General features: G+C 45.1%; 1 protein-coding gene across 4 annotated transcripts; it reads right to left on the bottom strand.

Annotated features, from left to right (window-relative positions):
* Positions 1-981: 981 nt before the first annotated feature.
* Positions 982-21,347, bottom strand: slc12a8.L (solute carrier family 12, member 8 L homeolog). Of its 4 annotated transcripts, none has more exons than XM_018234411.2 (15): positions 21,019-21,347; positions 13,978-14,059; positions 13,377-13,558; positions 12,932-13,078; positions 12,475-12,666; positions 11,605-11,836; positions 9,355-9,468; positions 8,506-8,593; positions 8,183-8,270; positions 6,487-6,633; positions 4,659-5,283; positions 4,421-4,518; positions 2,785-2,902; positions 2,372-2,432; positions 982-2,241 (listed from the first exon to the last, which is right to left on the bottom strand). In XM_018234411.2, exons 3-15 carry the CDS (start codon positions 13,467-13,469, stop codon positions 2,079-2,081), a joined length of 2,166 nt encoding a protein of 721 aa, XP_018089900.1. In that variant the 5' UTR covers positions 13,470-13,558; positions 13,978-14,059; positions 21,019-21,347; the 3' UTR covers positions 982-2,078.
* Positions 21,348-22,954: the final 1,607 nt, after the last annotated feature.

Here is a 22,954-nt window from a genome sequence, read left to right as displayed (position 1 = left end):
TTCGCATTTTGAGTTCGCGTTCGATTCGAATACAAGTCGTTCGACCATTCGAATTCCTTCGACCGCTAAAAATCGAACGATTTCCATTCGTTCGAACAATTGTAAGCATTCGATCGAATGAAAAGCATTCGATCGAATGGCTTCGATCGTTCGATTCGAATGAAAATCCTTCGAATCGAACGATTTTAGCGGGTGTTCGAAGTTCGCAAACACCAAATCGGCAGTTCGCTACATCCCTACCTATAATAGGGAGAGCCCCAGTAACTTGTACTCAGTGCTGAAAACAAGCAGAACCTCAGAGCCCACCTTTGCCTGAGACCCCAGGTGAATAAATCTCTGCTAATGTAACTAGTCCTTCATTAGGAGAGCTTATATGGCTGCACCTGTGCACATGGTATACTCTTCTAGCTCACAACTTCCAGACCAGCCCAGCGAAATAAGTCTTCTTCCCACAGGTATAGGAAAAGGGCAACAAATGGAGGGGTATTTCAGTAGGAGGCAGCTAGTGGTACATGGAGAAAAGTGGGAAAAGTGGACAGTGGGTGGTGCATATAGATCAGTGGGAGGAGGCAATAGATGGTGCATGTAGATCAGTGGGAGGAGACAGTAGGCATGACTGTATTTAGGTCCGATGCTGCCCTAGGCATCGGACCTAAATATGCCCCCTACGTCGTGCGTGTGACATCGCTTCCAAAAACCAGCCGAACCCCCTACCCCTCAGGTCTTTCACCAGATTTCCAATGAAAATCTGTGGAAGTGGCTGGGCAATTTTTTTTTTTTTGTAATTTCAAAAAATGTATTTATAGGCACCAGAGGGCTGCCCCCAAAACCTGCCGCCCTAGGCACAGGTCCTCAGGTGCCTTAATATAAATATGGCCCTGACAGTAGGTAGTGCATGTAGTAGGGGGCAGTCAGTAACAGTGGTACATTCTGGGTCACTGAGAATGTTTTATATAGAAAAAGAAAGTAAAGGACACAACACCAAGATAGCACGGTTTGTATTTAAACGCACCCTTGTGGGTGAATGTCAGCATCACCAGTATCACTTGCACAAGGGCCTTGCACACACACACAGATCAGGTACATAGAGCCCAATTTGTACAATGCCCAGGAGGTGTCCTTCCTTCTAGCCGTGCTCCACTACATTCACTTATTGCACAGGGACAGGTCCGGACTGAGAATTAAAATAGGCCCTGGAATTTCAAGTACACAGAGGCCCAATCAGATCACAGAGAGGCCCAAACAGCCCCCACCAGCCCACTAAATAGTGACTGTATATGGCACCTTATAGCAGCCCCTATGGCATTTGCCAGAACCCACAGATTGCCAGTCCAGGCCTGCACAGGGATGTCACATTTGTCTCTCAGATTAGAGTAAAGCTCCATGAGTAATAAGTTTGTGCCCTGTGGGGGTAGGTGTATTTTTCAGAAGAGCAAGGTGTAACGAGCTGGACCAGGAAGAGTGTCTGTCTCATTAGTCCATATCACTAGGTACTGTGAGAAAAGCCTGTTTCCACTGGGGTTGACATCCTTCAAACCATTTGAAGTCCACAAAAAGATCAGATAGTCAGTGGAGAATCATGTTTCCATCTCCAAGATATCAGCACCCACCGACCATAGTCCCTCCTACAGACGGTAGATGCCAGCTGTGATGTAGTTGTACCACCACATAGTTGCTCTCCATGGAGTCATGCAAGTGGGTATCATAACAGCCCTGAGATTTCGGCTTTAGTTGTGTAAAGTGACTCCACCCCCGAGGTACCTATTTCCAATACAGAGCTTTTAAGGCACTTGCTACAAGTCTAGCTATATATTGCACTGGTATGGGGGGAAAGGAAGATTTTTTGGGGGTTTGGCTCAGTTATTGCTTCACATTTCTGAAACATTGAATACCCTGCATAAAAAACAATTTTATTAACAGCCCTCCACAACGAGGGGCTTAGTATCACTGTATGGTGCAGCCTGTTCTGCAGGGGGTGTTGATATAATGTCTCACAAAACGCAGAAATATCTTCCTTTGGGTCACAGAGTTTTGGCAGTGGAGAGGTAAGAATGAAATGCTGGGATATCTCTGGACTCCTAGTTGTACCGATCAATAAACTGTCCCTGGGTGATGATGGACGAGTGGTGGTACCGTCCACGAGATGCAAAATCTTCGTTTTCTTCTGTCAGTTGCGTGGTCTCCATGCCAACAGATAGGAGGGAAGGAGTCACCACAAACTGCTCTTTGGGGTGGGGCTTCCTGGTGAGGAAAGAAATTGGGGTGAGTGTGGGGTCTGTAGCATCATGCAACATGGCAGCATCAGCCGTGCATCGGAGTTACCACACAATCTGCAGGACAATGTTCCATATCACTTATTCATTGAACCTACCTGCATAGTGTCCGTGCCCCTTGGCGGATCCAGGCAAAGAAGCTGAAATTTGCGGCAGCCCCTGTTTAATAAGAAAGACACACTATCAACCAATCAGAACAGGTCTTTTCATAGTCCCCTTCAGTTATTTCTCACCCCCTCTGGAAACTACTTGAATGGGTTCACATGGCTTTTCTGTCTTGGATTTGAGGACCCCAACTGGACACAAGGGGGTTTGTAAGTTCTGGTATCAGCTGAACCGACAGGGGTTATTAAGTGAGCTGCATGAATGGTCGGATCTCTGTCTTTATCTACATTTGAGCCCAAAACTGCCCATACAGTAAATCATCCAAAATTTGATCACCTTTTGTGTTAGATCCCAAAGGGCATCAGCACACAGATATACTGTGGAATCTTGCAGAACGCGCACTTACCTGGATTAAGGCCGGGGTTCACTCTGCCAATGTAGAGGTACAAAATGATTGCTACACCAAGGTTAACGAGGGCATAAATCCACTGGATCACAAACATGATTACAATTGAAAGGATTGCCTGTTGAAGAAGAGACAAGGGTAAGTACAGGGTAAGTATTTTGGTTCTGGGAATCTCTCCCCCATCCCCTCAGATTCATTATTCCAAGGGGTCCGGCTATTCACTTAACTTGAATGTTCAGGGAATAATATGGCAGCATTTTGTGGGCAAAGAAGCTGAAATATGCGACAGCCTCTGTTTAATAAAAAAGACAGGCTATCAGACAATCAGGACAGGTCTTTTCATAGTCCCCTTCAGTTATTTCTCTATAACTACTTCAATGGGTTCAAATGGCTTTTCTGTTTGGGATCTGAGGACTCCAACTGGACATGAGGGTTTTTGTAAGTTCTGGTATCTGCTGAACTGACTGCAGGGGTTACTAAGTGATCTGCATGAATGGTTGAATCTCTGTCTTCATCTACATTTGAGCCCAAAACTGCCCATACAGTAACTCATCCTCGTTATAACCCTAGGCCGCTGGGGCCTGGAATCGCTACTTCTCTGACCCAAGCCTTGGACCTAATTTGTTGGTTTCTTCTCTGCTACAGGGCCACTGACTGCACACCTCCCCACCCCGGTGTTGGTGGCCTTGGGAATAACTGTAGTAGGCTCAGAACTTCCAAATTAGATTGCCTTTTGTGTTAGATCCCAAAGGGCATATATACAGATATACTGTGGAATCTTACATTTGAAAGGATCGCCTGTGGAAGAAGAGACAAGGGTAAGTATTTTGGTTCTGGGAATCTCTCACCCATCTTCCAAAATAAATTTAGCCGGCTCTAATCCCTCTAATTTCCCTTAAATGTATTCTGAAGCACAACACTGTTTATGTGCTCAAAAATCTATAGTGCCGAAACAAAACATTAAACTATAGCTCACCAAATAGGAGAGTTGACCTGGGTGTAAAAACCCCAGGTCCGACACTTAGAGTTGATCAATTGCAATTTAAATACATTGAAGTCAGCCACAATCGCACTCACCAAGTAAGGCAAATGGCCCGGGTGCCATGCCCTGAACCCGTAGTTTAGGTGAGATGTAGCATCAAGAATTGTACACGCAGTCCTGCGGCCAACCGGTGAGGATAAAAACAAAGCTTTATTCCATTCTGTTAAAAATCTCACGTAATTTTTAACAGAATGGAATAAAGCTTTGTTTTTATCCTCACCAGTTGGCCACAGGAGTGCGTGTACAATTCTTGACGAATCTCTCACCCATCCCCTCAAGATTCATTACTTCAAGGAGTCCTGCTATTCACTTAGCTTGAATGTTAAGGGAAGAATATGGCAGCATTTTGTGGGTACACAATAAGCTATATCCTCATACTGTACTGTGTAAGGGAAACAATATGGCACCTTCTATCCATATGTATAAATACAAATATACAGAGAAGGAATGTTCTGGGGACACAATAGCATTATCTTGTAGGGTCTGGATCCTACTTGTAAGTATATGGAATACGTTTTAGAGCCACTCATTTCCTCATTAACACTGCTCCAGAAATTGAGCTCAACCACAGGATTCCACAGTCCAAATACCTACCCCCAGAAAGGCCACCCAGTGATTGCAGAACTTGGCATAAAATGATGTTGATAATTCCTGAATCTCAAATTCTGGGACCTTTTGTGCCACTGTGGAATCTGTAGGAAAACAGAATAAATGTGACACATAGGTCTTCTCTCTGTGATCTATGTGGTGGTGGGCTGGTTGGTTGGTGGAGTTTTATCTTAGCAGTCAGTGCCTTTGGTGGCCATAATCTAACCTCTTGGCTCACACCTACCTCCTTTCTGCTCCTCTGTTGGCTGCTGAATGTCCACATCTTCTTCGCTGTCAGGCTCATCACTCTCAGTGGGGTCCACGCCTTGGTTCTTGTCTTCTGTAATCTCTGCTTTGGAATTCTGGCTTTCATTTTCTGCCAGGTCTGTAACCAGCAACCTGCTCTCTAGGCCATGCTCAGGACCCTGGTGGAGATCCAGTTGGAAGCTGTCCTGCAGGGTCTGCTTGGCTGGCTTTCTTGGCTTGCTGAACTTAAACATCTTCGGATCTTTTTCTTGGCTACTTGTGCTCTCAGGAGCCTCCGTATGGTTGGGTTTGAAGAGCTGGTTCATGTCCTTAGTGAATTCTAATAAAGTGCCATTGGAACCGTAGCTTGTGGATTTGTTTAGTATCAGGGGCTGAGTGGAACTCATCACCCGGGAGTTGGGTCTCCCGTTCTTTTTTGGACTATGCTGCATTTTGTAGCTCATAGTCACAGAAAAATAAGAGTAGTCCACAGCGCTGTAGGTCAGCATAAAGTTAATTGTAACTATTGGTGCCAACACGTTCACTTGGCCGATAAAGACAAAGGCCATAGTAAGGAGTCCAGTTATGAAGATAGCGGCCACTGGAGTTTTGTTTGGGCCTTTCTATTGGGGGAGACAAAAGATCATGTGGAACCTTTAATATCAAACAAAACCCAATATTCACAGGAATCAGTACATACTATGCACACTTCAGGATGATGCTAACTGAAAGAACCTATCAATGGATTGCTCGCAAGGATCCCCACCCCCTGTCATAGAGTGAGAAGTCAGAGAACTGAGTAGTTTGGGAAAGCTTTTGCTTTTTGGACTGCAAGAGGCAGATGGGGGTCTAACAAATAAAAGTGGGGGGACCCTTTCTTTTCTCAAGAACTAATGCTGCTCAGTGTGATGATCAGTCGGATGATCTCTTAGCTTGTGTGGGCCCTGTATGACCAATGTGAGTGACCATGTGATCGTATCTGTTCTGTCCACACTGAGACTTATATCAGCCAATGGCCACCACTGGTACACAGACTGGATAGCCAGAAAACTGACTTGTCTGACCATTGCAATTTGGCCAACCACTTACCAGCCAAATGTCCCATCATCCAACAAATTGGCCATTCCCCAGTGGTAACACAAAAGATGTCACCCAAGGGTGAAATTGTATGGGATACTGTGGTAAGTTACAGGTCACAAAGTAACTGGTCAACATCCATACGTATTATGCGGTAACAAAGTGATATGTGTGATTATGGGTAACAAGGTAACGTGCCTGATTATGGGTAAAAGAGTGCCGCATGTGATCATGGGTAACAAAGTGCCACATGTGATCATGGGTAACAGCGTGCTGCATCTAATTACAGGAAAGGTGTTGTGTTCTGTGGACAGTAACAAGCTCAGCGAGAGACACAAGCCCCCTAATTACAGGAGAGACTGGGCTGATCTGATTTGCAGATTCCAATGTCATAATCCCATGTAATCGCCCGTGCTTGTTGTGCCCGAGTATAAATTGGGAAACACAACAGCAGCCAGGGCGATAATCCTGTTTAGCTGTGGAATTAATCGTGGAACAGAATGTGCAGTTTTTTCCATTAACCTATTGCTTCCCAGGCAAATCTGAGCAAAGTGTATCTAGTATATAACGTGTCCCCCAGGACATCCTGCTATACTGGGCTAAAATACTGGCACTGAGATCAGATTTAATGACCGGGGGAACCCACTAAGGTTCTCCCAGAATCCCTCGCTTCTTTCTCGGACTACTCTATACTCACACGTCCCACTCTGCTCTGTACAATAATATAAACAGGAAAGGGAAGCACTCACCCCACGTCCCAGGAAGGACAGGGCAGGGATAACCTTTTCCTGTGCAATGCACTGTAGGATCCTGGGGGCCCCATACAGCCCCCCCATACAGGAAGCCAATGAGGAGATGTAGAGACCCAGAAGGAAGAGGCCACCAACCAGAGAAACCTATGGAAAAAATAGAGACAGTCAGGGCTCCTGTATTCACACCAGGGAGTTCTCACAGGAATCTTCTTTTTAGTTATATAACCAGAATTCTGTTTCACTGGCAACTGAGTAGTCTCTGACCCATTCCCAAAAACAAGTAATAATTATTCTATATCTTTGCAGTCATTGCCTGCCATCTCATGCAGGATAATTTCCTGTAAAGTGTGCCACCCCTCGTGCAGGACCACTTCCTGTAAAAAAGAGCAGCATCATTTCCTGTTAGAGAGCTCAAGTCTTAAGCAGGCATCACTTCCTGTGACCCCATTTCTGCAAAATTGCTTCCTGTTAGAGAGTGGGCCCCGTCATAGAGGATCACTTTCTGCTAGGGAGCACTTCCTTCTAAGTTATTGCCCCCTCTTGTCAGACCATATCCAGTTTACTGGAAGCAGAAGCCTTTTCCCACTTGGGACACTTTTTGTATAGGGGTCCTTGGTCCCATGCAGGTTCAATTTAGCGAGTCTCCCTACTATGAATCTCACTTATAGACCAGGCAGCTTCTTTCCAAAAACAGAAGAGCATCTTTCTTAGGAATGGCAATAGGCTCACATATAACAGGACCTCTTCTCATCCACCACAAAGCCTCACTTTTAGGCACCATCCAGCCTCCCTCTCATGCACCATAAAGCCTCTATTTCGTGCAACACTCAGCCTCCCTCTCTCCCTGTAAATGTATAAGGCAAGGAAACCCCCTGAATTCCCACTGCTTTTTCCTAGCAGAGTCCAATGGGAGGAAGGAAACAAAGGAAATTAAAACTCTAAATAGCATCAGAAAACTGATTTTCCCACACCACAGAGTAATGACCTGACCCAGTGGCCATTCTAGACTGTATAGATTGGGTAGGACAGGTCAATGCTGCCAGCAAAGTACAATATGCTTCTGGAAAAAAAAAAACAGTAGCAAAACCAATGTTGCTCAGGCAGGACATGGGATAAAGAAGATGGACCACTGGTAAGGCAGGAAGGTTGAGGTCCCCATCTGAAGAATGAATACAACATAAATCAGAGATACCCAGTTTGTGGCCCTTTAACTACAACTACAACTCCCAGCATGCCCACCTCACTGTCCTGGACCCATAAACACACACTACATAGAAAGCCTTGGTACAATATCTCTTTATGTGCTGAAAGAAAATCCACAGGCGAATGAGGCAGAGAAGGGAAAAGCTCATGGCAGAGCATTTTGGGACAGCAGTGAATAATCTGATTCCAGGCACACAATGGCACACCAATGTACTATCTAGTACCAGAATGCTCCCACAGAGTCAAAGATTACAATTAATCATGTGAAGCTCTTTATGCAGCTCATGGCACCAAGATTTGAGGGTCAGTCTGCCCTCTAGCCCCAGTGGCCCAGGAATAGGTCTTATGCCTTAGTTAGTGTATATGGGATGAGAGGTGGGAGACACCTGGGATGTATTTTATCAGCCTGAGCTACTACCCTATGTACCTTGCATGAAGACCGATGTTCCCCACATTGTGGTATTTACTATCAGTGGAACACTAGACTTACCTTCTCTGCAATCATAAATTCATAGCGCAGGAATTCTCTCGTGCAAATGGCTCCGAGAAGGAAGACGAACACAACATAGAGGAACCACCTGTAAACAGAGGCCGAAATCAGAGACATACCAGAGCCAGGACCTGGGCCCAAAACCACCACAGAAAGAGACACACTGAGGGCCAATCAGGGCCTGGTACAGAATCAGCTCAGTGCACAGAAGGCCCTAACAAGTCAGATCTTGTTTGGGAGATATCCCAGGGGCTGCACCACACAACCTTTTATTGATGACACAACCAGCAATTTGGGGGTTTCTGCCCCCTACAAACACTTACGAAGTGCCAATGGCAGCCAGGGACCCCAAAGGGATGTTGATTGACGGTCTTTGCAAATCACCGCTCATGTTAAACCCCACCATGACTCCTGGGAATGAGGAACAAGAGGGAGAAGGGTCAGGAATTGATTGTGTCCAGAAACTATTATACATACAGGCAATCATACACATGTGCCAGTTCTTATTACATTCCCTTTGCAACTTTCAGTCACTTGCTGAGTATTAATCTTTATTTTGTAATCCAGCTGCTTTGTTGCCATAGTAATGGGTCTAATCAGTGCTAATTCCTAACTGGCACCCAGTATCCTGGCTCCATGTGATGGGGATTAATCTGTGATCCAGCTCCCCTACTGACCGTTTGCAATTGATCAGTCCCAGCGTTAGGACGGAACCATTGTCTGTGCCTGCGATACATACATATACGGAGTATCGCTGGCAATTAGCACACTCCACTATATTGAGCATCTAGGGATCCCATTGCCAAATGCAGGACATGATGTCTGTTCCTACAGCTTGGGGAGAATAATGAATGCCACACCCCCTTGTATTTCATCTCTCAGGGGGGCAAGGAGGCCCATTGCTGTAACCTCTACCTAATTTACCTGTAATAGTCAGCAGTCAAAGTCCCCTTAGTTTACCCCCCTGTTACAGGTGAGTTGACTGGGGTTTACAGTAATGGTTTGGCCCTGGCAATGTACTATGTTTAGGGGCCATTATTTATCATACAATCTGCTGGAGCCTGCAATTCAACAGCCATACTGAACTGCTGGAGGGCCACAATGAGATGTCTGATTACACCATATAATTATGTGCTGCTTTATCCCCCAGGGGTATGTGGAGAATTCAGTACCTGTTGCTGCCGGGAAGAAGACCCCAAACACAGTGAAGAAACTTTCACCCGGCGTGTAATCAGGGAATGTGTTATTGCGCAGCAGCTCCTCCGAATATCCCACAAACCCATTCTCTGGTGAAAGAAGAGAAGCAGATTTATTATAAGAAATCCTACAACCCCCCCCCCCCCTCCATAAAAATATTGAATCAGAAAAATGCCCCACATCAGAGCAAAACTGTAATTTCCCCTTCAGTGGTATTATTCCACACACATTACTGAGGGGGTGAAAGAGCATTTGCCCTACTGTCTCCAACTTGTTTTACTGTCTCTAATTTGCCCTACTATCTTCATTCTGTTCTACTATATCTATATCTATACCGCATACAGCTGCTGCTTTGTGTGGCCCCTCTGATATACAGGACCTTATAACACGGATCTAGATGCCACAGGGGTAGGTATCTCTCTGTCAGAAGGGGGCTTGGAAGGAAATTTAGCCTGAGACAGGGAAAGAAATCCAATTCCTGTTTATTTATCAGAAACTCCATCATGTGAATGTGGAGCTTCCTGTCACCCTGCCGCTGCCAACTACCTGCCCCCCCCCATATATACACAAGGAGCTTTGGTACTGTTTTGGAAAAATGACAACAATGCATTGACCCATATTACTGAGTGGCAGGAGGACATACAATAGCACTTACACACAAAAATACAAACACTCACACACAGCCAAAGTGCATTCAGGTCAGTGACAGCTACTGGAATTGCAGCTCCTTGTATAAACCCCCCCCCCCCCCCCTTGGAATTAAAGAGCTAAAGGTCAGTTCTCAGGGTATATAGGGCATTAAAGGGAAAATTACAGGCACCCAGTTAACTGTTGTTAAAGGGAAGTTGGACTTTAAAAACATCTGTGCTGGGTCCAGTCCCACACACTTGGCGGGGGTCCAGCTCACTGTAATTCCGACTGCCTAAGCCTGGCCCGTAGAGCTATGATGTCAGCTGCTTTCTCTGCTCTGTAATTGGAAAAACCTGCAAAAAGTGCCTCTCTTTCTCTCTCACACACTCACACACATGCACAGCCTCCAGACACAATGGATCCATTTCAGTAGCTAAAGAGCCACTGCACCAGTGTGATTGTGAGCAGCCCTAGTGCCATTGTACTATTGTGTATGTGAGTAGCCCTAGTGCCACTGCTTGAGTGTAAGAGTGAGAAATCCTAGTGTCATTGTACCAGTGTGTATGTGAGCAAACCTGGAGCTACTGCATGAGTGTGAATGTGAGCGGCCCTACTGCCACTATTTGAGTGTGAGCAGCCCTAGTGCCATTGCACCAGTATGTATGTGAGCAGCCATAGTTCCTATTCCCAGCACAGAGTGTATGTGACACAGAGGGGCAGGAAACCAGTAACAAGCAGAGACTGGGACCAATGGGACAGAGTGACAACCATATCCTTCCTGCCATTCCCCCCGCTCACTCACACCCCACATGCTTGCACTACATCAGGGGGAAAACAAAAGGCGGTTTCCCTTTTCTGCTCAGAGTCTCCTTCCTGGCACAGAACAGTGCACACAGGCCCTCACTCCTACCCCGCACAGTGACCTTGTTACCGTTTAAAGGGGAAGTTGACCTTAAAGTTGATTTTCAGTGCCATGCTACAATTTGGCATTTGCCTTCACATTTTTGTGGCTTTTGAATTATCTCACTTTGTTCTGTTACTAGGCTGACTGTCCCTAGAAACATGGTGCAATGGCTGAACATTAAAATAAAGATTGAGTAAGAGAGGTGCTGAACAATAACTTTCTGGTTGAATACTAACCATAGCAATCAGAATGTTTTTTTAAAATTAGTGTTTCGAATAGAATGAACAAGAGCAACTTGCAGCAGCAAGGCTACAGCAGGGGAGAAAAGCAGAAGCAAAGGAGGAGGTTCTGTAAACTAGAAGTATAGAAGTAGGGACTGTGTGGGTAACAGTTCCTAATCCTGAAAATACAGGTTAACACCATGAGGAGATTTCCCTATGGCAGTTGCCACCAGGTGACTTTGTCCCAAAGGCTCAGAGGACATAAATGTGAGTTTAGGAAAATAAATATTGTGCTGAGACTGCAGTTTCCTCATATCCCATTTATAGGAAGGTTCTGCCCCCTAGTGGCACTATATGCACTGCAACGCTGACACTGGGCACTACAGAAATATATTGGTAAACAAATTAGATGCAAGGTCATTATTCTTGCACATATTCAGATCCCCCCACTCCACCCTGCTCTGCCTTACCTGGATCCAGGTGTGTAAAGGAGCCAATGACAAAATCCAGAGTGGAGACAGCCAATAGCAGGAGCAGCAGGAGCTGGAGGCGGATGATCCACTTGACTCCGGCCAGATTAATTCCAAGTAGCCCCACAAGCACAGCCAGGCTGATGCCCCTCACTACCCACATATTCTCTAAGTTCAGAAGGTCAGAAATGGATTCTGCAAAGCCCGTGATGTACATGGCACCTGCAACACACTGAGGGCCACATCCTTAGCAGGGGACAGATAGTTACCAAAGGCTACACTTTATGATCACAGAAACTATTGCAAGTGCCTTAGGGAACAAGCCTATAACTCCCACCAACCCTGGCACGTCACTGCCAACACTATCGCCCACCAACTCTGGCACCACTGTCCATACCTCCAAACATTTTGGAAAAAGAGGGACAAAAAGAAATGGCAAGTGGAGCGAGACAATTTTGGCCACGCCAATTTTCTGGTCACTACCCCAAATTACCATGTCCATCTTACAAAATTTGACAAATTATAAAAGTTTTTAGGTGTTATTACAGTTTTGCTAATGAAGCTGAATTGCCCTTAAAGCTGCAAGTCACCGTTTCCCTAAGAGATTTGTTTGTCTTGAATTGTTACAATTGCTTCATTGCTTATTTTAAATTGTTACAAAAGCAGCTAAGTATCTATTCTGGGCTCTGCCAAAAGCCAATTAAGTTAGAAACTTTGTATATTTTTCTGGCAGTTCAGTGCAGGAGATCAAAGAGAAAGTTGGGACATTTCAGTAACAATCTGGGACTGCGGGATGAGCTGCAATAAAAGGGACAGTTGGGAGGTATGAATTGTCGGCCCTCTCAGTCCTTTTCATAAAATGGAACTTACCTGCCCAAAGATGTACAGCACCCCAATGGTTCCCCCAACTTTGCCCCCCAGGACAGTGGAAACCATGGAGTAGACTCCGCCGCTGCCTATACTACATCTTTCACACACCCCGATGCCTGACAGCACCGTCACCAGTGCCACGAGGATAACAAAGGAGACCAGTACTATTCCCAGCAGGACCCCTGTGTTCCCCTGCAGAAAAGCACAAGCAGAACAATTTGCATATCAGGATATATATGTGACATTGCTGTTAATGTTTAGACGCATGTTGCATGGCTATTTAGAAATCAGTGCAGTCTCAGCAGTTCATACAGATTATTAGTGAGCAATACAGTATCAGTAGCTGGTATTCAAAGAATAAGGTGACAGCAGCACTTATCCCTCTATTCTGATGCCCAGATACACCCAGGGCCCTATTCAGTCTGATATCCCCCCAAAAACCCAAGGCTTCACCTACCACAAGCCATCCAGTCCTGAGGAACAGCACCACTCCAAAGATATTGATCATACAGGAGGTAAATACTCCATCCCATGTCCCAAACAGCACCGGCTCCCACACAAACAGTTGGATCTTCCACCAGGGCCGCGATTGCAACTGCGATACCTGAGGAATCAGTGAAACAGGGACCAGCTGTCAGGGGACCGTATCAGAGACACAGAGAATTCTTGGTGCTACTATAAATGTTCTCTATGGGGCAGTACAAGTCTGCTAGTGTAAACATACAATATGGTGAAGTATAAGTGTAAATGTGCTCTAGAGGGCAGTATAAGTCTGCTAGTTAAATGTACAATAGGGTGAAGTATAAGTGTAAATGTGCTCTATGGGGCAGTATAAGTCTGCGGGTGCAAATGTGCCCTAGGGAAGACAATTCTGCAGATAATGCCCCAGTGCTGGCACCTACCTGTGCATCCTCGTGGAACAGGTCCTTGATATTCTCACTGCCATTCATACTCCCATTCAGCAGTACAGATCTGTTTGGCTCAATCATTCCCATGATACCCTACAGTGTCCACCGGGTCCAAACTGTCCAGAACCACCAGACAGAACTGCGCCACTTGTTGGCACCTATCCTGCATCATAACGCTGTGTGTGAGAGAGAAAAGAATAGTAAGCAGCAGTTTTGCACACATGGAGGATTGGGCACACAATTATATTACATATTGTTATCCTGCACCAGATACACCCAGGAACTATAGATGGGGCAAATAAGCATAAATACCCCTACCTCAGCCCAACACTACTGGTTATGGGGCTTAGGTGAAAGGGAATTAACAGTATATGGATCATTGAGTGCCCCATTGTGAACTCTGAGCTGCTGCCTGCAGTGAAAACTATACAAAATGTCTTTCCTGGGCTGCTAGCTATAAGGTGAACAGTATACATATCTTTGCTAAATCTGAAGAGGTTAACCTAAATTGTTGGTACTGGGCATGCACAGAAATTTACTTTACCAATCCCCATGAAATATCCATGAACAAGTGACTGGTCACTTTAATCCCTACCATGTTCTTAGGTTTATGTGGAGCAATGTCAATGGCAGGAGAGAAGCTTCAGGCCGCTGGAGTGACACCTAGTGGGCAATACCTGCAATAACAAGCAGAGAGAGGATAATTAAATCTTGTAGGTACAGAAGCACAAATATTCCATAAACCAGAAGCCTCTGGGCATTCGGCTTCCCCTCCCTCCCCCCCAACCCTGATGCAGTTCCTGGGTAATAGGAACAGGTAATTCAACATTCTTGTACTCCGTGAGCCCAACTTCTGGTTTGACCATTGTCACTGTAGCATTGTGCTGTTTCCATTTGGACTGAAAATTAACTACAGATTTATCATCATCATTCATCATCATCATTTATTTATATAGCTACAACAAGATACGCAGTGCTTTACCTTAGTTATAACAAACAGGGAATAAATGGTGGATATCAAACAAGGGTTACAGAGTACAATAGGATTAGAGGGCCCTACAAATTATAGTTTACAAACTAAAGGTTAGGGTACAATTGAGACATTAGGATTTAGAAACAATTTTGTGATTTATTATACAGCAATGATTGATTAATTAAGGTACATTGAATAAGCTTCTTTAAACAGGTGGGTCTTTAAGGAGCGTTTGAAAGTATGGAAAGAAGGAGAAAGTCTGACAGCTCGAGGCAGAGAGTTCCAGAGAAAAGCAGAAGCCCGAGAGAAGTCTTGTAGATGAGAATGGGCAGAAGGGATGAGAGGAGAAGCGTGGCGAAGGTCAGAAGCAGAGCGAAGGTTGCGTGAAGGTTTGTATTTGGAGATTAGAGATGAATATAGCAACGGGCTACACTGTTAAGTCAGACAAATAAGAAGTAAACCATGAAAGATCATTGTTACTTTGGTGAGTGCAGATTCAGTTCAGTGTGATGGGTGGAAGCCAGATTGCAGGGAGTCGAGAAGTTGTGAGTGAGATGCTGGATCAGGCGTTTGTAAACAAGCCTTTCTAGTAATTTGGATATGAATGGAAGAAGGGAAACTGGACGTTAGTTAGCAGGAGAGCTGGGATCAAGGGAAGCTTTTTTGAGGATGTGATTAGTACTTGTTTGTATAAGGATGGAAAAGTACCAGTAGAGAGTGCAATTTAAATAGGTGGGTAAGTGCAGGAGAGAGTGTATCAGAGAGGAGAGAGAGTATGAGGTCAAGAGAGCATGTTGTGGGTTTTGAGCAGGCTAGAAGTTTGCTAACTTCATTTAGTGTTGCAGGGGTGAAGGAGTGCAAAGTGGATGTGAGTAGACTGCACGTGAGTCTGAGGTTGTTGTCAGACGGTATACTCAGTCTAATGAGATTGATTTTTTCATTAAAGAAATAAGCAAGATCTTGGGCAGTTATATTAATGTTATATCATAGGAGTGAGTTAAATGTGGCAAACAGTCGCTGCGGTTTAGAGGACAGAGTAGAAATTAAAGAAGAGAAGTATTGTTCTTTAGCTATTGATAGAGCTCGATTGTAGCAGGAGAGCATGTTTTGAAAGTGGATGAAGTCAGGATCAGTTTGTGACTCTCTCCACCGTCGTTCAGCTGATCTACTATATCTTCTGAGGTACCGAGATACATTAGTGTGCCAGGGTTGGGGTAGCTGGTCGGTTGTGACGGGTGGTAGAAGGAACAGGGAAGTCAAGAGCTGTTGAAAGAACATCGTTGTCGAGAGATGCTGCCTTATTTGCAGAGGAGAGGTTGTTAATATGAGAGATGGATTGTGCCGATACTGTTGATAATTGTTGTGGATCAAATGCGTTAAGGTTTCTGTACGTGTGGGTGGAAAGAGATGGTTGTGATAGTGCAGGTGAAAGTGTTATCTGAAAGGAGAGTAGGTGATAGTCAGATTTGGGGTAAGGAGAGTAAATTAGATTGGAAGGGTGACACGAGTGGCAGAATATAAGATCAAGAGCATGACCCTCGATGTGGGTAGGTGAATCGGTCCACTGAGAGAGACCAAATTTAGTTGTTAATGAGAGGAGTGTAGAGGTAGCAGGAGAAGCAGAGTTGTCAATTGGAATGTTGAAGTCACCTAAAATGAGAGCAGGTGTCTCACTGGAGAGAAAGTATGGAAGCCATGCAGCAAAGTGATCCAAGAAAGTAGAGAAGGGACCAGATTTATGGATTTAAAGGGAGTGCTGGTCTGAAGATAATTGATACATAAATAATCACCGTGCATCCCGCCATAACAAAAAAATAAGAAGGGTTTCTGCACTGTTAGGGCAGTCAGGTTATTGGATTCCCTACCAAGAGAAGGGGATAGTGATTCATTAGTGGGAAGGAAAGGAGATCTCACCATCAGCATAGGAAGGGGTTCTTTACTGTAAGGCTAGTTCACTGCTCTTAGGCCCCCATGTGGCACTAGCCTAAGGGCAGTGATGTTATGGTATTCCCTACCAAGAGAGGGGCAATGAGTGATTTATTGGTGGGGAGGAATTAAGTTTACTATTAGCATTGGAAGGGTCTTTCCCACATGGACTTATAACCGCAAGACAGCTCAAGCTAGTGAACTAAAGAGCAGCGCTAATGAATATAGAAGCTGCAAGGAGTTAACTACTTGTTAACTATTTGGAACTACTCCCCAAGTGTCAGCTCAGAATTAGCAGCTGCTGGGGGCAATCTCAGGCTGTGTGACTTATTTCACACAATTTCCTTTTTGCAATGTTACTTTACTCCAACTTATAAGGGCTCTTACTCACTGGCGTTCTGACCTGCGCTCCCCTGCGTTCCGTTTTCTGGCGTTCAGCCGCAGGGGGGCGCAGGAATAGACGCATGTCATTATTTCAAATGGGGCTGTACTCACTCAGGCGCGTGTAGGCGCCGAACGCAGGAAAAATGCAGCATGTTGCGTCTCAACCTGCGTTCGGCGCCTACAGGCGCCTGAGTGAGTACAGCCCCATTTGAAATAATGACATGCATCTATTCCTGCGCTCCCCTGCGGCTGAACGCCAAAAAAACGGAACGCAGGGGAGCGCAGGTCAGAACGCCAGTGAGTAAGAGCCCTTATAAGCCTTTCTGTCTGTACCAGCAGGATCCAGCTAAAGATTCAGTGTGGCACAAAGGTAAAGTGGGCACAGCTGAGAATTTTACTCACACAAAGTTGCTGTATATCAGGAGCCATACAACAGCCTTTTGTCAGATGAAATCCCTTCCAGCCTAACCTGTGCTGCACTTAGACTTGCTCTTTAATTCTATTCTGCCATATGATACTCGTGTGACGTTTTCACTATCGCCATTAATGATTGACTAAATACAAATATCTACAGATTCCATTCCCGGGCACCCATGCCAGCTGTGAACAGACTCAGAATGCAGGTAATAAACAACTGCATAATAACCTGTAGGGAATCAAGTTGCCATGTCGCCAAGTGTAATGTGGAACATCCGCAACTTAAACCCTACAAGCCGCAAGTTCTGCTACAGCTTTGCCAGCCTGACCATGGCAATTAGTAACTAATTCCCCACCACTAATTAGAGGCTTGTTACAGTGACTAATTGTGGGTTTGGGAAACAAGTTACAGGTGGTTGCTGGGTAAAACAGGGGTTCTGCCATTTCTCAGGAGTTGACTGCTGCACTGAAGTCTATGGCACAAGGGGCACATTATCCACCAGCATTTAAAAGAGTTGTTCACCTTTAAATTTACTGTTAGTATGATGTAGAGCATGATATTCTGAGACAATCTGCAATTGGCTTTCATTTTTTTATTTGTTTTTTTTTTTATAGTTATTTAGCTTTTTATTCAGCAGCTCTCTAGTTTGCAATTTCAGCAGTCCGGTAGCTAGGATCCAAATTACCCTAGCAACCATGCATTGATTTGAATAAGAGACTATGAATAGAAAGATGAGTAGCCTTACAGAGGATTTGCTTTTTACAATGGGATCAGTGACCCCATTTGAAAGCTGGAAGAAATTAAAAAAACACCTATAAAAAATAAATAATGAAGACCAATGGAAAAGTTGCTTAGATTTTGGCATACTAAAAGTTAACTTAAAGGTGAACCACCCCTTTAATAGGACCTGTCTGCCATCAGCCTACAACTACTAGCAGCAGGGAGAATGGAAAGATATTGTAGCACCTGAAACAATATAAAGGGAAGTAATTGTAGGGCAATGACACACAGGGGGTTTAGTTTCTCATGGGCAACAAAATGCCCTGTGTGTCACTGCCCTTAAGCACAACTAGAGTTGGCACCTCACTCCTTTAACGCCAGCCACATATTGAATCCTCATTCTGCATGACTAATAGCAATTAATTTAGATGCAGGCTGCTTGGTTGCACATACATCAGTTCAGTCTGCAGCAGGCATTTAAATTAATTACTAGCCATGCAGGATGTGGATTCAATATGTACAACAAAGGGTGGTTTACCGAGGATCAAAAACTATTACTTGCAGGTGGGAAGTGTGCCCAAATTCTGCCACATTCATTGCAAATCAGGGGCAGGTAATACATTGTGGCAGAGTTCGCTGGTGAATCCTACTTCTTTCTCTCTGCTGTAGATCTGCCCGTAGAACGGCGTAGGTGATGGCTTTGTTTGCACAAGGAGCTTACAGGGTTAATCAGGCACTTCCCATTTGGTAAACAGTGACCCAGTTGGTTATTTACTGTAGGGATTCCACATTCCAGGCTGCAGGGGCCCCTTCTAGGTTTTAATCAAGTCCAACCCTTATTGAGTGACAAATTAAATCTGCATTTTGATTGGCCTATTAACATTAATGCAGATGGGTGTCTGCAGATTATACTGGTATATTTGCATCCACACTGAAGGCATTTTAGCTGCTAATTCACTATTTTAATAGGCATAAGACATTTATATACTGCTTATGCTGATTAGCATTTACACTGGAATCCACTGCAGTCTGCAGCATGCATGTGAATTAATGTGGGGTTATAAGATAGCTCATATTAAATTGGTGAGGTGATAGCCCTACCACAAGATGTGGCTATAAGCACCCAATGCTCTCCCAGAGGGCCCCGCACTAGCAGTCTATATAACATCCATAGGAAACCTATGCACCATGCAGAAGGGCCCCATCAAGCATTATGTACTGGTTTGATGAATCCTCATGAACCACTGACTTACCCATCAAACCCCAGGAAGGCATATCCCTAAATGTGGGGCGGAGTTCTCCTGGGACTGGATTCTTCTCTAACACATCAAACGGGATTAAGAGATGAGCAGGGAACTATGGGAATGAGGAAGAGGATGATGGGAAGATTAAGGGCAGAATTAGGCAGCTGAATATCCATTCAGGGTATTGGATGCTGCTCAGGAACCAATGAGGAGTGAGGTCCCAACAATGGAACTGATATTAGGAAAAATGTATTGGGAAGAATTGAGGCAGAAATGTCCATCTATTCCAAGAGGCTCATCCACAATGGTGCAGTAAAGCAAAGAAGATACAACTATTGTAAAAACCAGTTTCCATACACTTTAGTGTTAAAAGGAAATTCAAACATACATTAAGTTTTACAAAGCTAAAGAGGGTTGTTTCCATGGGTTGTTATGATTTATTTCTTATGGTCTGAATGATTCTCCTTTAGGTCTGGTCGTCGGGATCACTGACACCAACAACCAAACAAATGATTGACTGCCAGGCATCACTTTCAATGTTATACTTATTCCACTTCTGAGTGTTTGTGGAAATTCTACACAGACAATGTACTCTCAGACTGGATCAGTACCAGGTCCGGACTGAGAATTAAAAAAGGCCTTGGCATTTCAGGTACACAGAGGCCCAATCAACCCACTAAATAGTGACTTTCTATGGGACCTTATAGCAGCCCCTCTGGCATTTGCCAGAACCCACAGATTGCCAGTCCGGGTCTGATCAGTACACAGCAGAATTGGAGTCAGACAGTGGATCAGTATATAGGGTCAGTGTCAGAGAGTGGATCAGATACAGTGTCAGAGTGTGGATCAGTACAGACAAAATAGGGTCAGACAGAGGGTAGATCAGTATACAGCAGATACAGGGTCAGACAGTAGATCAGTATACAGCAGATACAGGGTCAGACAGTAGATCAGTATACAGCAGATAGTGGATCAGTACAGAACAGATATAGGCTCAGAGAGTGGATGAGTACACAGCAAATATTGCTTTCTCACAGTTCCAGCGAATCACCCTGAGGCCTGAACCCCCCAGTCCCCAAACTCTCTCCCAGCCCAGTGCCCCGTGTCCTTCCATTAATCCCCTGGAGACCCAGTGCCCATAGCCTTTCTCAGCCCGCAGTCCCTGTGCCCATGACTCTCAGTCGCCTCCCAGGAACATATTGACTACACACCGCGTCTCCTTACCTGCCCCCTGTGCCGCACTGTCTACGTGTTCAGTCCCAGTCCCTGGACACTTTTACTTGCCCCCCGGTGCCACTGCCCTCACCCTCTTACCTGCCCCTTCTCTCTCTCTTTCTCTCATCGCTGCGTCACCTGCGCCACGTGGGACTCTGAGGATCCGATTCCTGCCCCCGTGTCACCTGCCCGCCCCGTGACCCGCACCAGGTTCTGCCCCACCCGCCCGAGCAACTGCCAATTCCGCCGATGCCCCCACCATTCCCTCTATGTTCTATGCCCCCACCCTTATGATCTAGAGTTCCCCTATAGACCCACTACTCAATTAGTAGGTAAGTGGGATTTTTATTGCTCCTCCCACCTACACATTAACCTACAGACTCAGCTGCTGGGATTTTCTGTGTGTGTGTGAGGGTCTGAGCGCTACAAGTGGATCCACCTGCTGTGCGAGACCCCTGACAAGTGAACCGGGAAAAAAGATCTCATTGGGTAGATGAATATGATATATGTACCAGCAGACATCCCAATATTATTGGCCAAACTGGAACCCTGGGTTCCCCTAGTCCCCCCCCCCCATAGTGATGGCTTTTAGGCAAACATCTGATTTAACTGGTCACTGTTGTATCTAATCCCCGGCCGGAAAGATACACTGTCTCTATTATATCTTTTCCCTTATAATATCTATTCTAAACTCCAAATCTTGAGATAGAATTATGCACAGACACATTATTGCACTTTAAATAAAAGGTCACCCACCTGATCTACCTGCTGTTAAACTGCATTTCCCATGATCCTCAGCAAACAGATGGCACGCTGTGTGGCACATGCAATGGATCAGGCGGTATGTACTGCGCAATGGCAGTTGCACCTCATACTCCTGACACTGAGGAATCAGTAGTTTGTGCTGAAATCCTTCTGGCATCACATTTCCAGACTGACAGGTTTGGGGAGAGAATAGGTGACAAGGTGTGTGACATCCCCCTGTGCTGCCCTATAGCCGGGTTACAACCTGTGGAGTGAGATTCAGTGTGGCCCCTGTTACACGGTGGTGTGTGTAACGAGTGCAACTGCCAGACCCCCGGGGCACAGGGAAGAGCAGGAACCGGTGTGACTGGACTCGGGGCGGAAAGCAGAGAGGGGAGTGATCGCAAACACTCGGCTTCTTTACTTTAGAAAACCGCATTTTTGCGCAATCTGAAAAAACAAACTTCTTACTGGGGAATTTATACATAATCAGTTTTCTGCTGTCTCCCCTCCAGTCAAGAAGTGAAGGGTGGCCCTCCAGTTATGCTGCAGGGCTTTAATTCTAATACAATGTTTAGGGAATTTGCAAAAAAAAGTCTCTTGCAATATTACATAGCCCCCAGTTTGGTTCCCCTAATAATGATTTACTAAAACTCCCAAACCCTCTGACACATGTTGGAAGTAGTAGTTGTGCAGTCTGTAGCCAATGCTCCCTCAGTCCTACATGACTCTGTATAAGCTGATCAGAAATGCCCAAGGGCCCCAGGGTTATAGCTATTGCAATCACTTGACAGTCACAGGAATGAACCCCCCTGGGCTGATAACATTGACTCTGTATCCGAAAGAAATAATGCCCCAACCCCAGAAGAACAACGTGGCCCCTTTTAATGGGAAGTGATTTATTTGCCCCTGGACACAAAGCTGAACCCACAGGGATTACTTACTGGTCCGACTTGGAACCTGTTTCTCCTGGAACGTAGAATCTGCTCCATGTGAATCAGGGGCCACAGCGATGGATAAAGACATGGAGAATTCATAAAGAGAATGTTCCTGCGCATTGAGCTGCATTTATCTGCACATTTGTGTTTATTAACAGGTATGGGACCCGATATATTACTTCCCTGGCAAAGTTAAATGAAATGTCATTCAAGGGCTCCAATGGAATAGTACCCCCAGTGGCAAAATACTCAAAACACAGCAAGATCCCTGCAGAATCCTCTAAGGCAGGGGTCCCCAACCTTTTGAACCCGTGAGCAACATTCAGAAGTAAAAGGAGTTGGGGAGCAACACTAGCATGAAAAATGTTCTTGGGGTGCCAAATAAGTGCTGTGATTGGCCATTTTGTAGCCCCTATGTGGATTGTCACTCTGTTTGGCAGTACATCTGCTTTTTATACAACCAAAACTTGCCTCCAAGCCTGGAATTAAAAAATAATCACCTGCTTTGAGGCCATTGGGAGCAACATCCAAGGGGTTGGAGAGCAACATGTTGCTCACGAGCTACTGGTTGGGGACCACTGCTCTAAGGATTCAAGATAGGTGGAGCTTATTAACTAGGGATGCACAGAATCCACTTTTTGGGATTCAGCAGAATCCCCTTCAAAAATTTGGGAATACTGAACCAAATCCTAATTTGCATATGCAAATTAGGGGCGAGAAAGGAAAACTTTGACATTTTTTTTCTTTTGTGACAAAAAGTCACGTTATTTCCCTGCCTGCCCTTAATTTACATATGCAAATTAGGATTTGAATTCGGTTCATCCAGGCACAAGGATTCGGCCGAATCCGAATCCTGCTGAAAAAGGTGAAATCCTGTCCGAATCCCGGATTCGGTGCATCCCTAATATTAACATAACACACTGAAGGTTAGAATTAGTGGGGAGGTGGTTAAAATATTCAAATTTGAATATTTGTAAGAACTGTGGTCAATGATCTCCAAACCTGTCAGG

This window comes from Xenopus laevis, chromosome 9_10L (genome assembly GCF_017654675.1).
Source record: "Xenopus laevis strain J_2021 chromosome 9_10L, Xenopus_laevis_v10.1, whole genome shotgun sequence".
Lineage (NCBI taxonomy): Eukaryota > Metazoa > Chordata > Amphibia > Anura > Pipidae > Xenopus > Xenopus laevis.
The sequence above is the reverse complement of the archived record's forward strand: the minus strand, read 5'-3'. Positions and strand labels throughout refer to the sequence as shown.

What these genes read in the sequence shown, in the direction of transcription:
- slc12a8.L (XM_018234411.2), bottom strand. Translation starts at nt 13,469, where the DNA reads ATGGGAATGATTGAGCCAAACAGATCTGTACTGCTGAATGGGAGTATG. An exon ending in TGTTCCACGAGGATGCACAG is followed by an intron (nt 13,079 to 13,376) that starts GTAGGTGCCAGC and finishes CTGATTCCTCAG; the next exon opens with GTATCGCAGTTGCAATCGCG. An exon ending in CTTTACACACCTGGATCCAG is followed by an intron (nt 9,469 to 11,604) that starts GTAAGGCAGAGC and finishes TTCTTTCACCAG; the next exon opens with AGAATGGGTTTGTGGGATAT.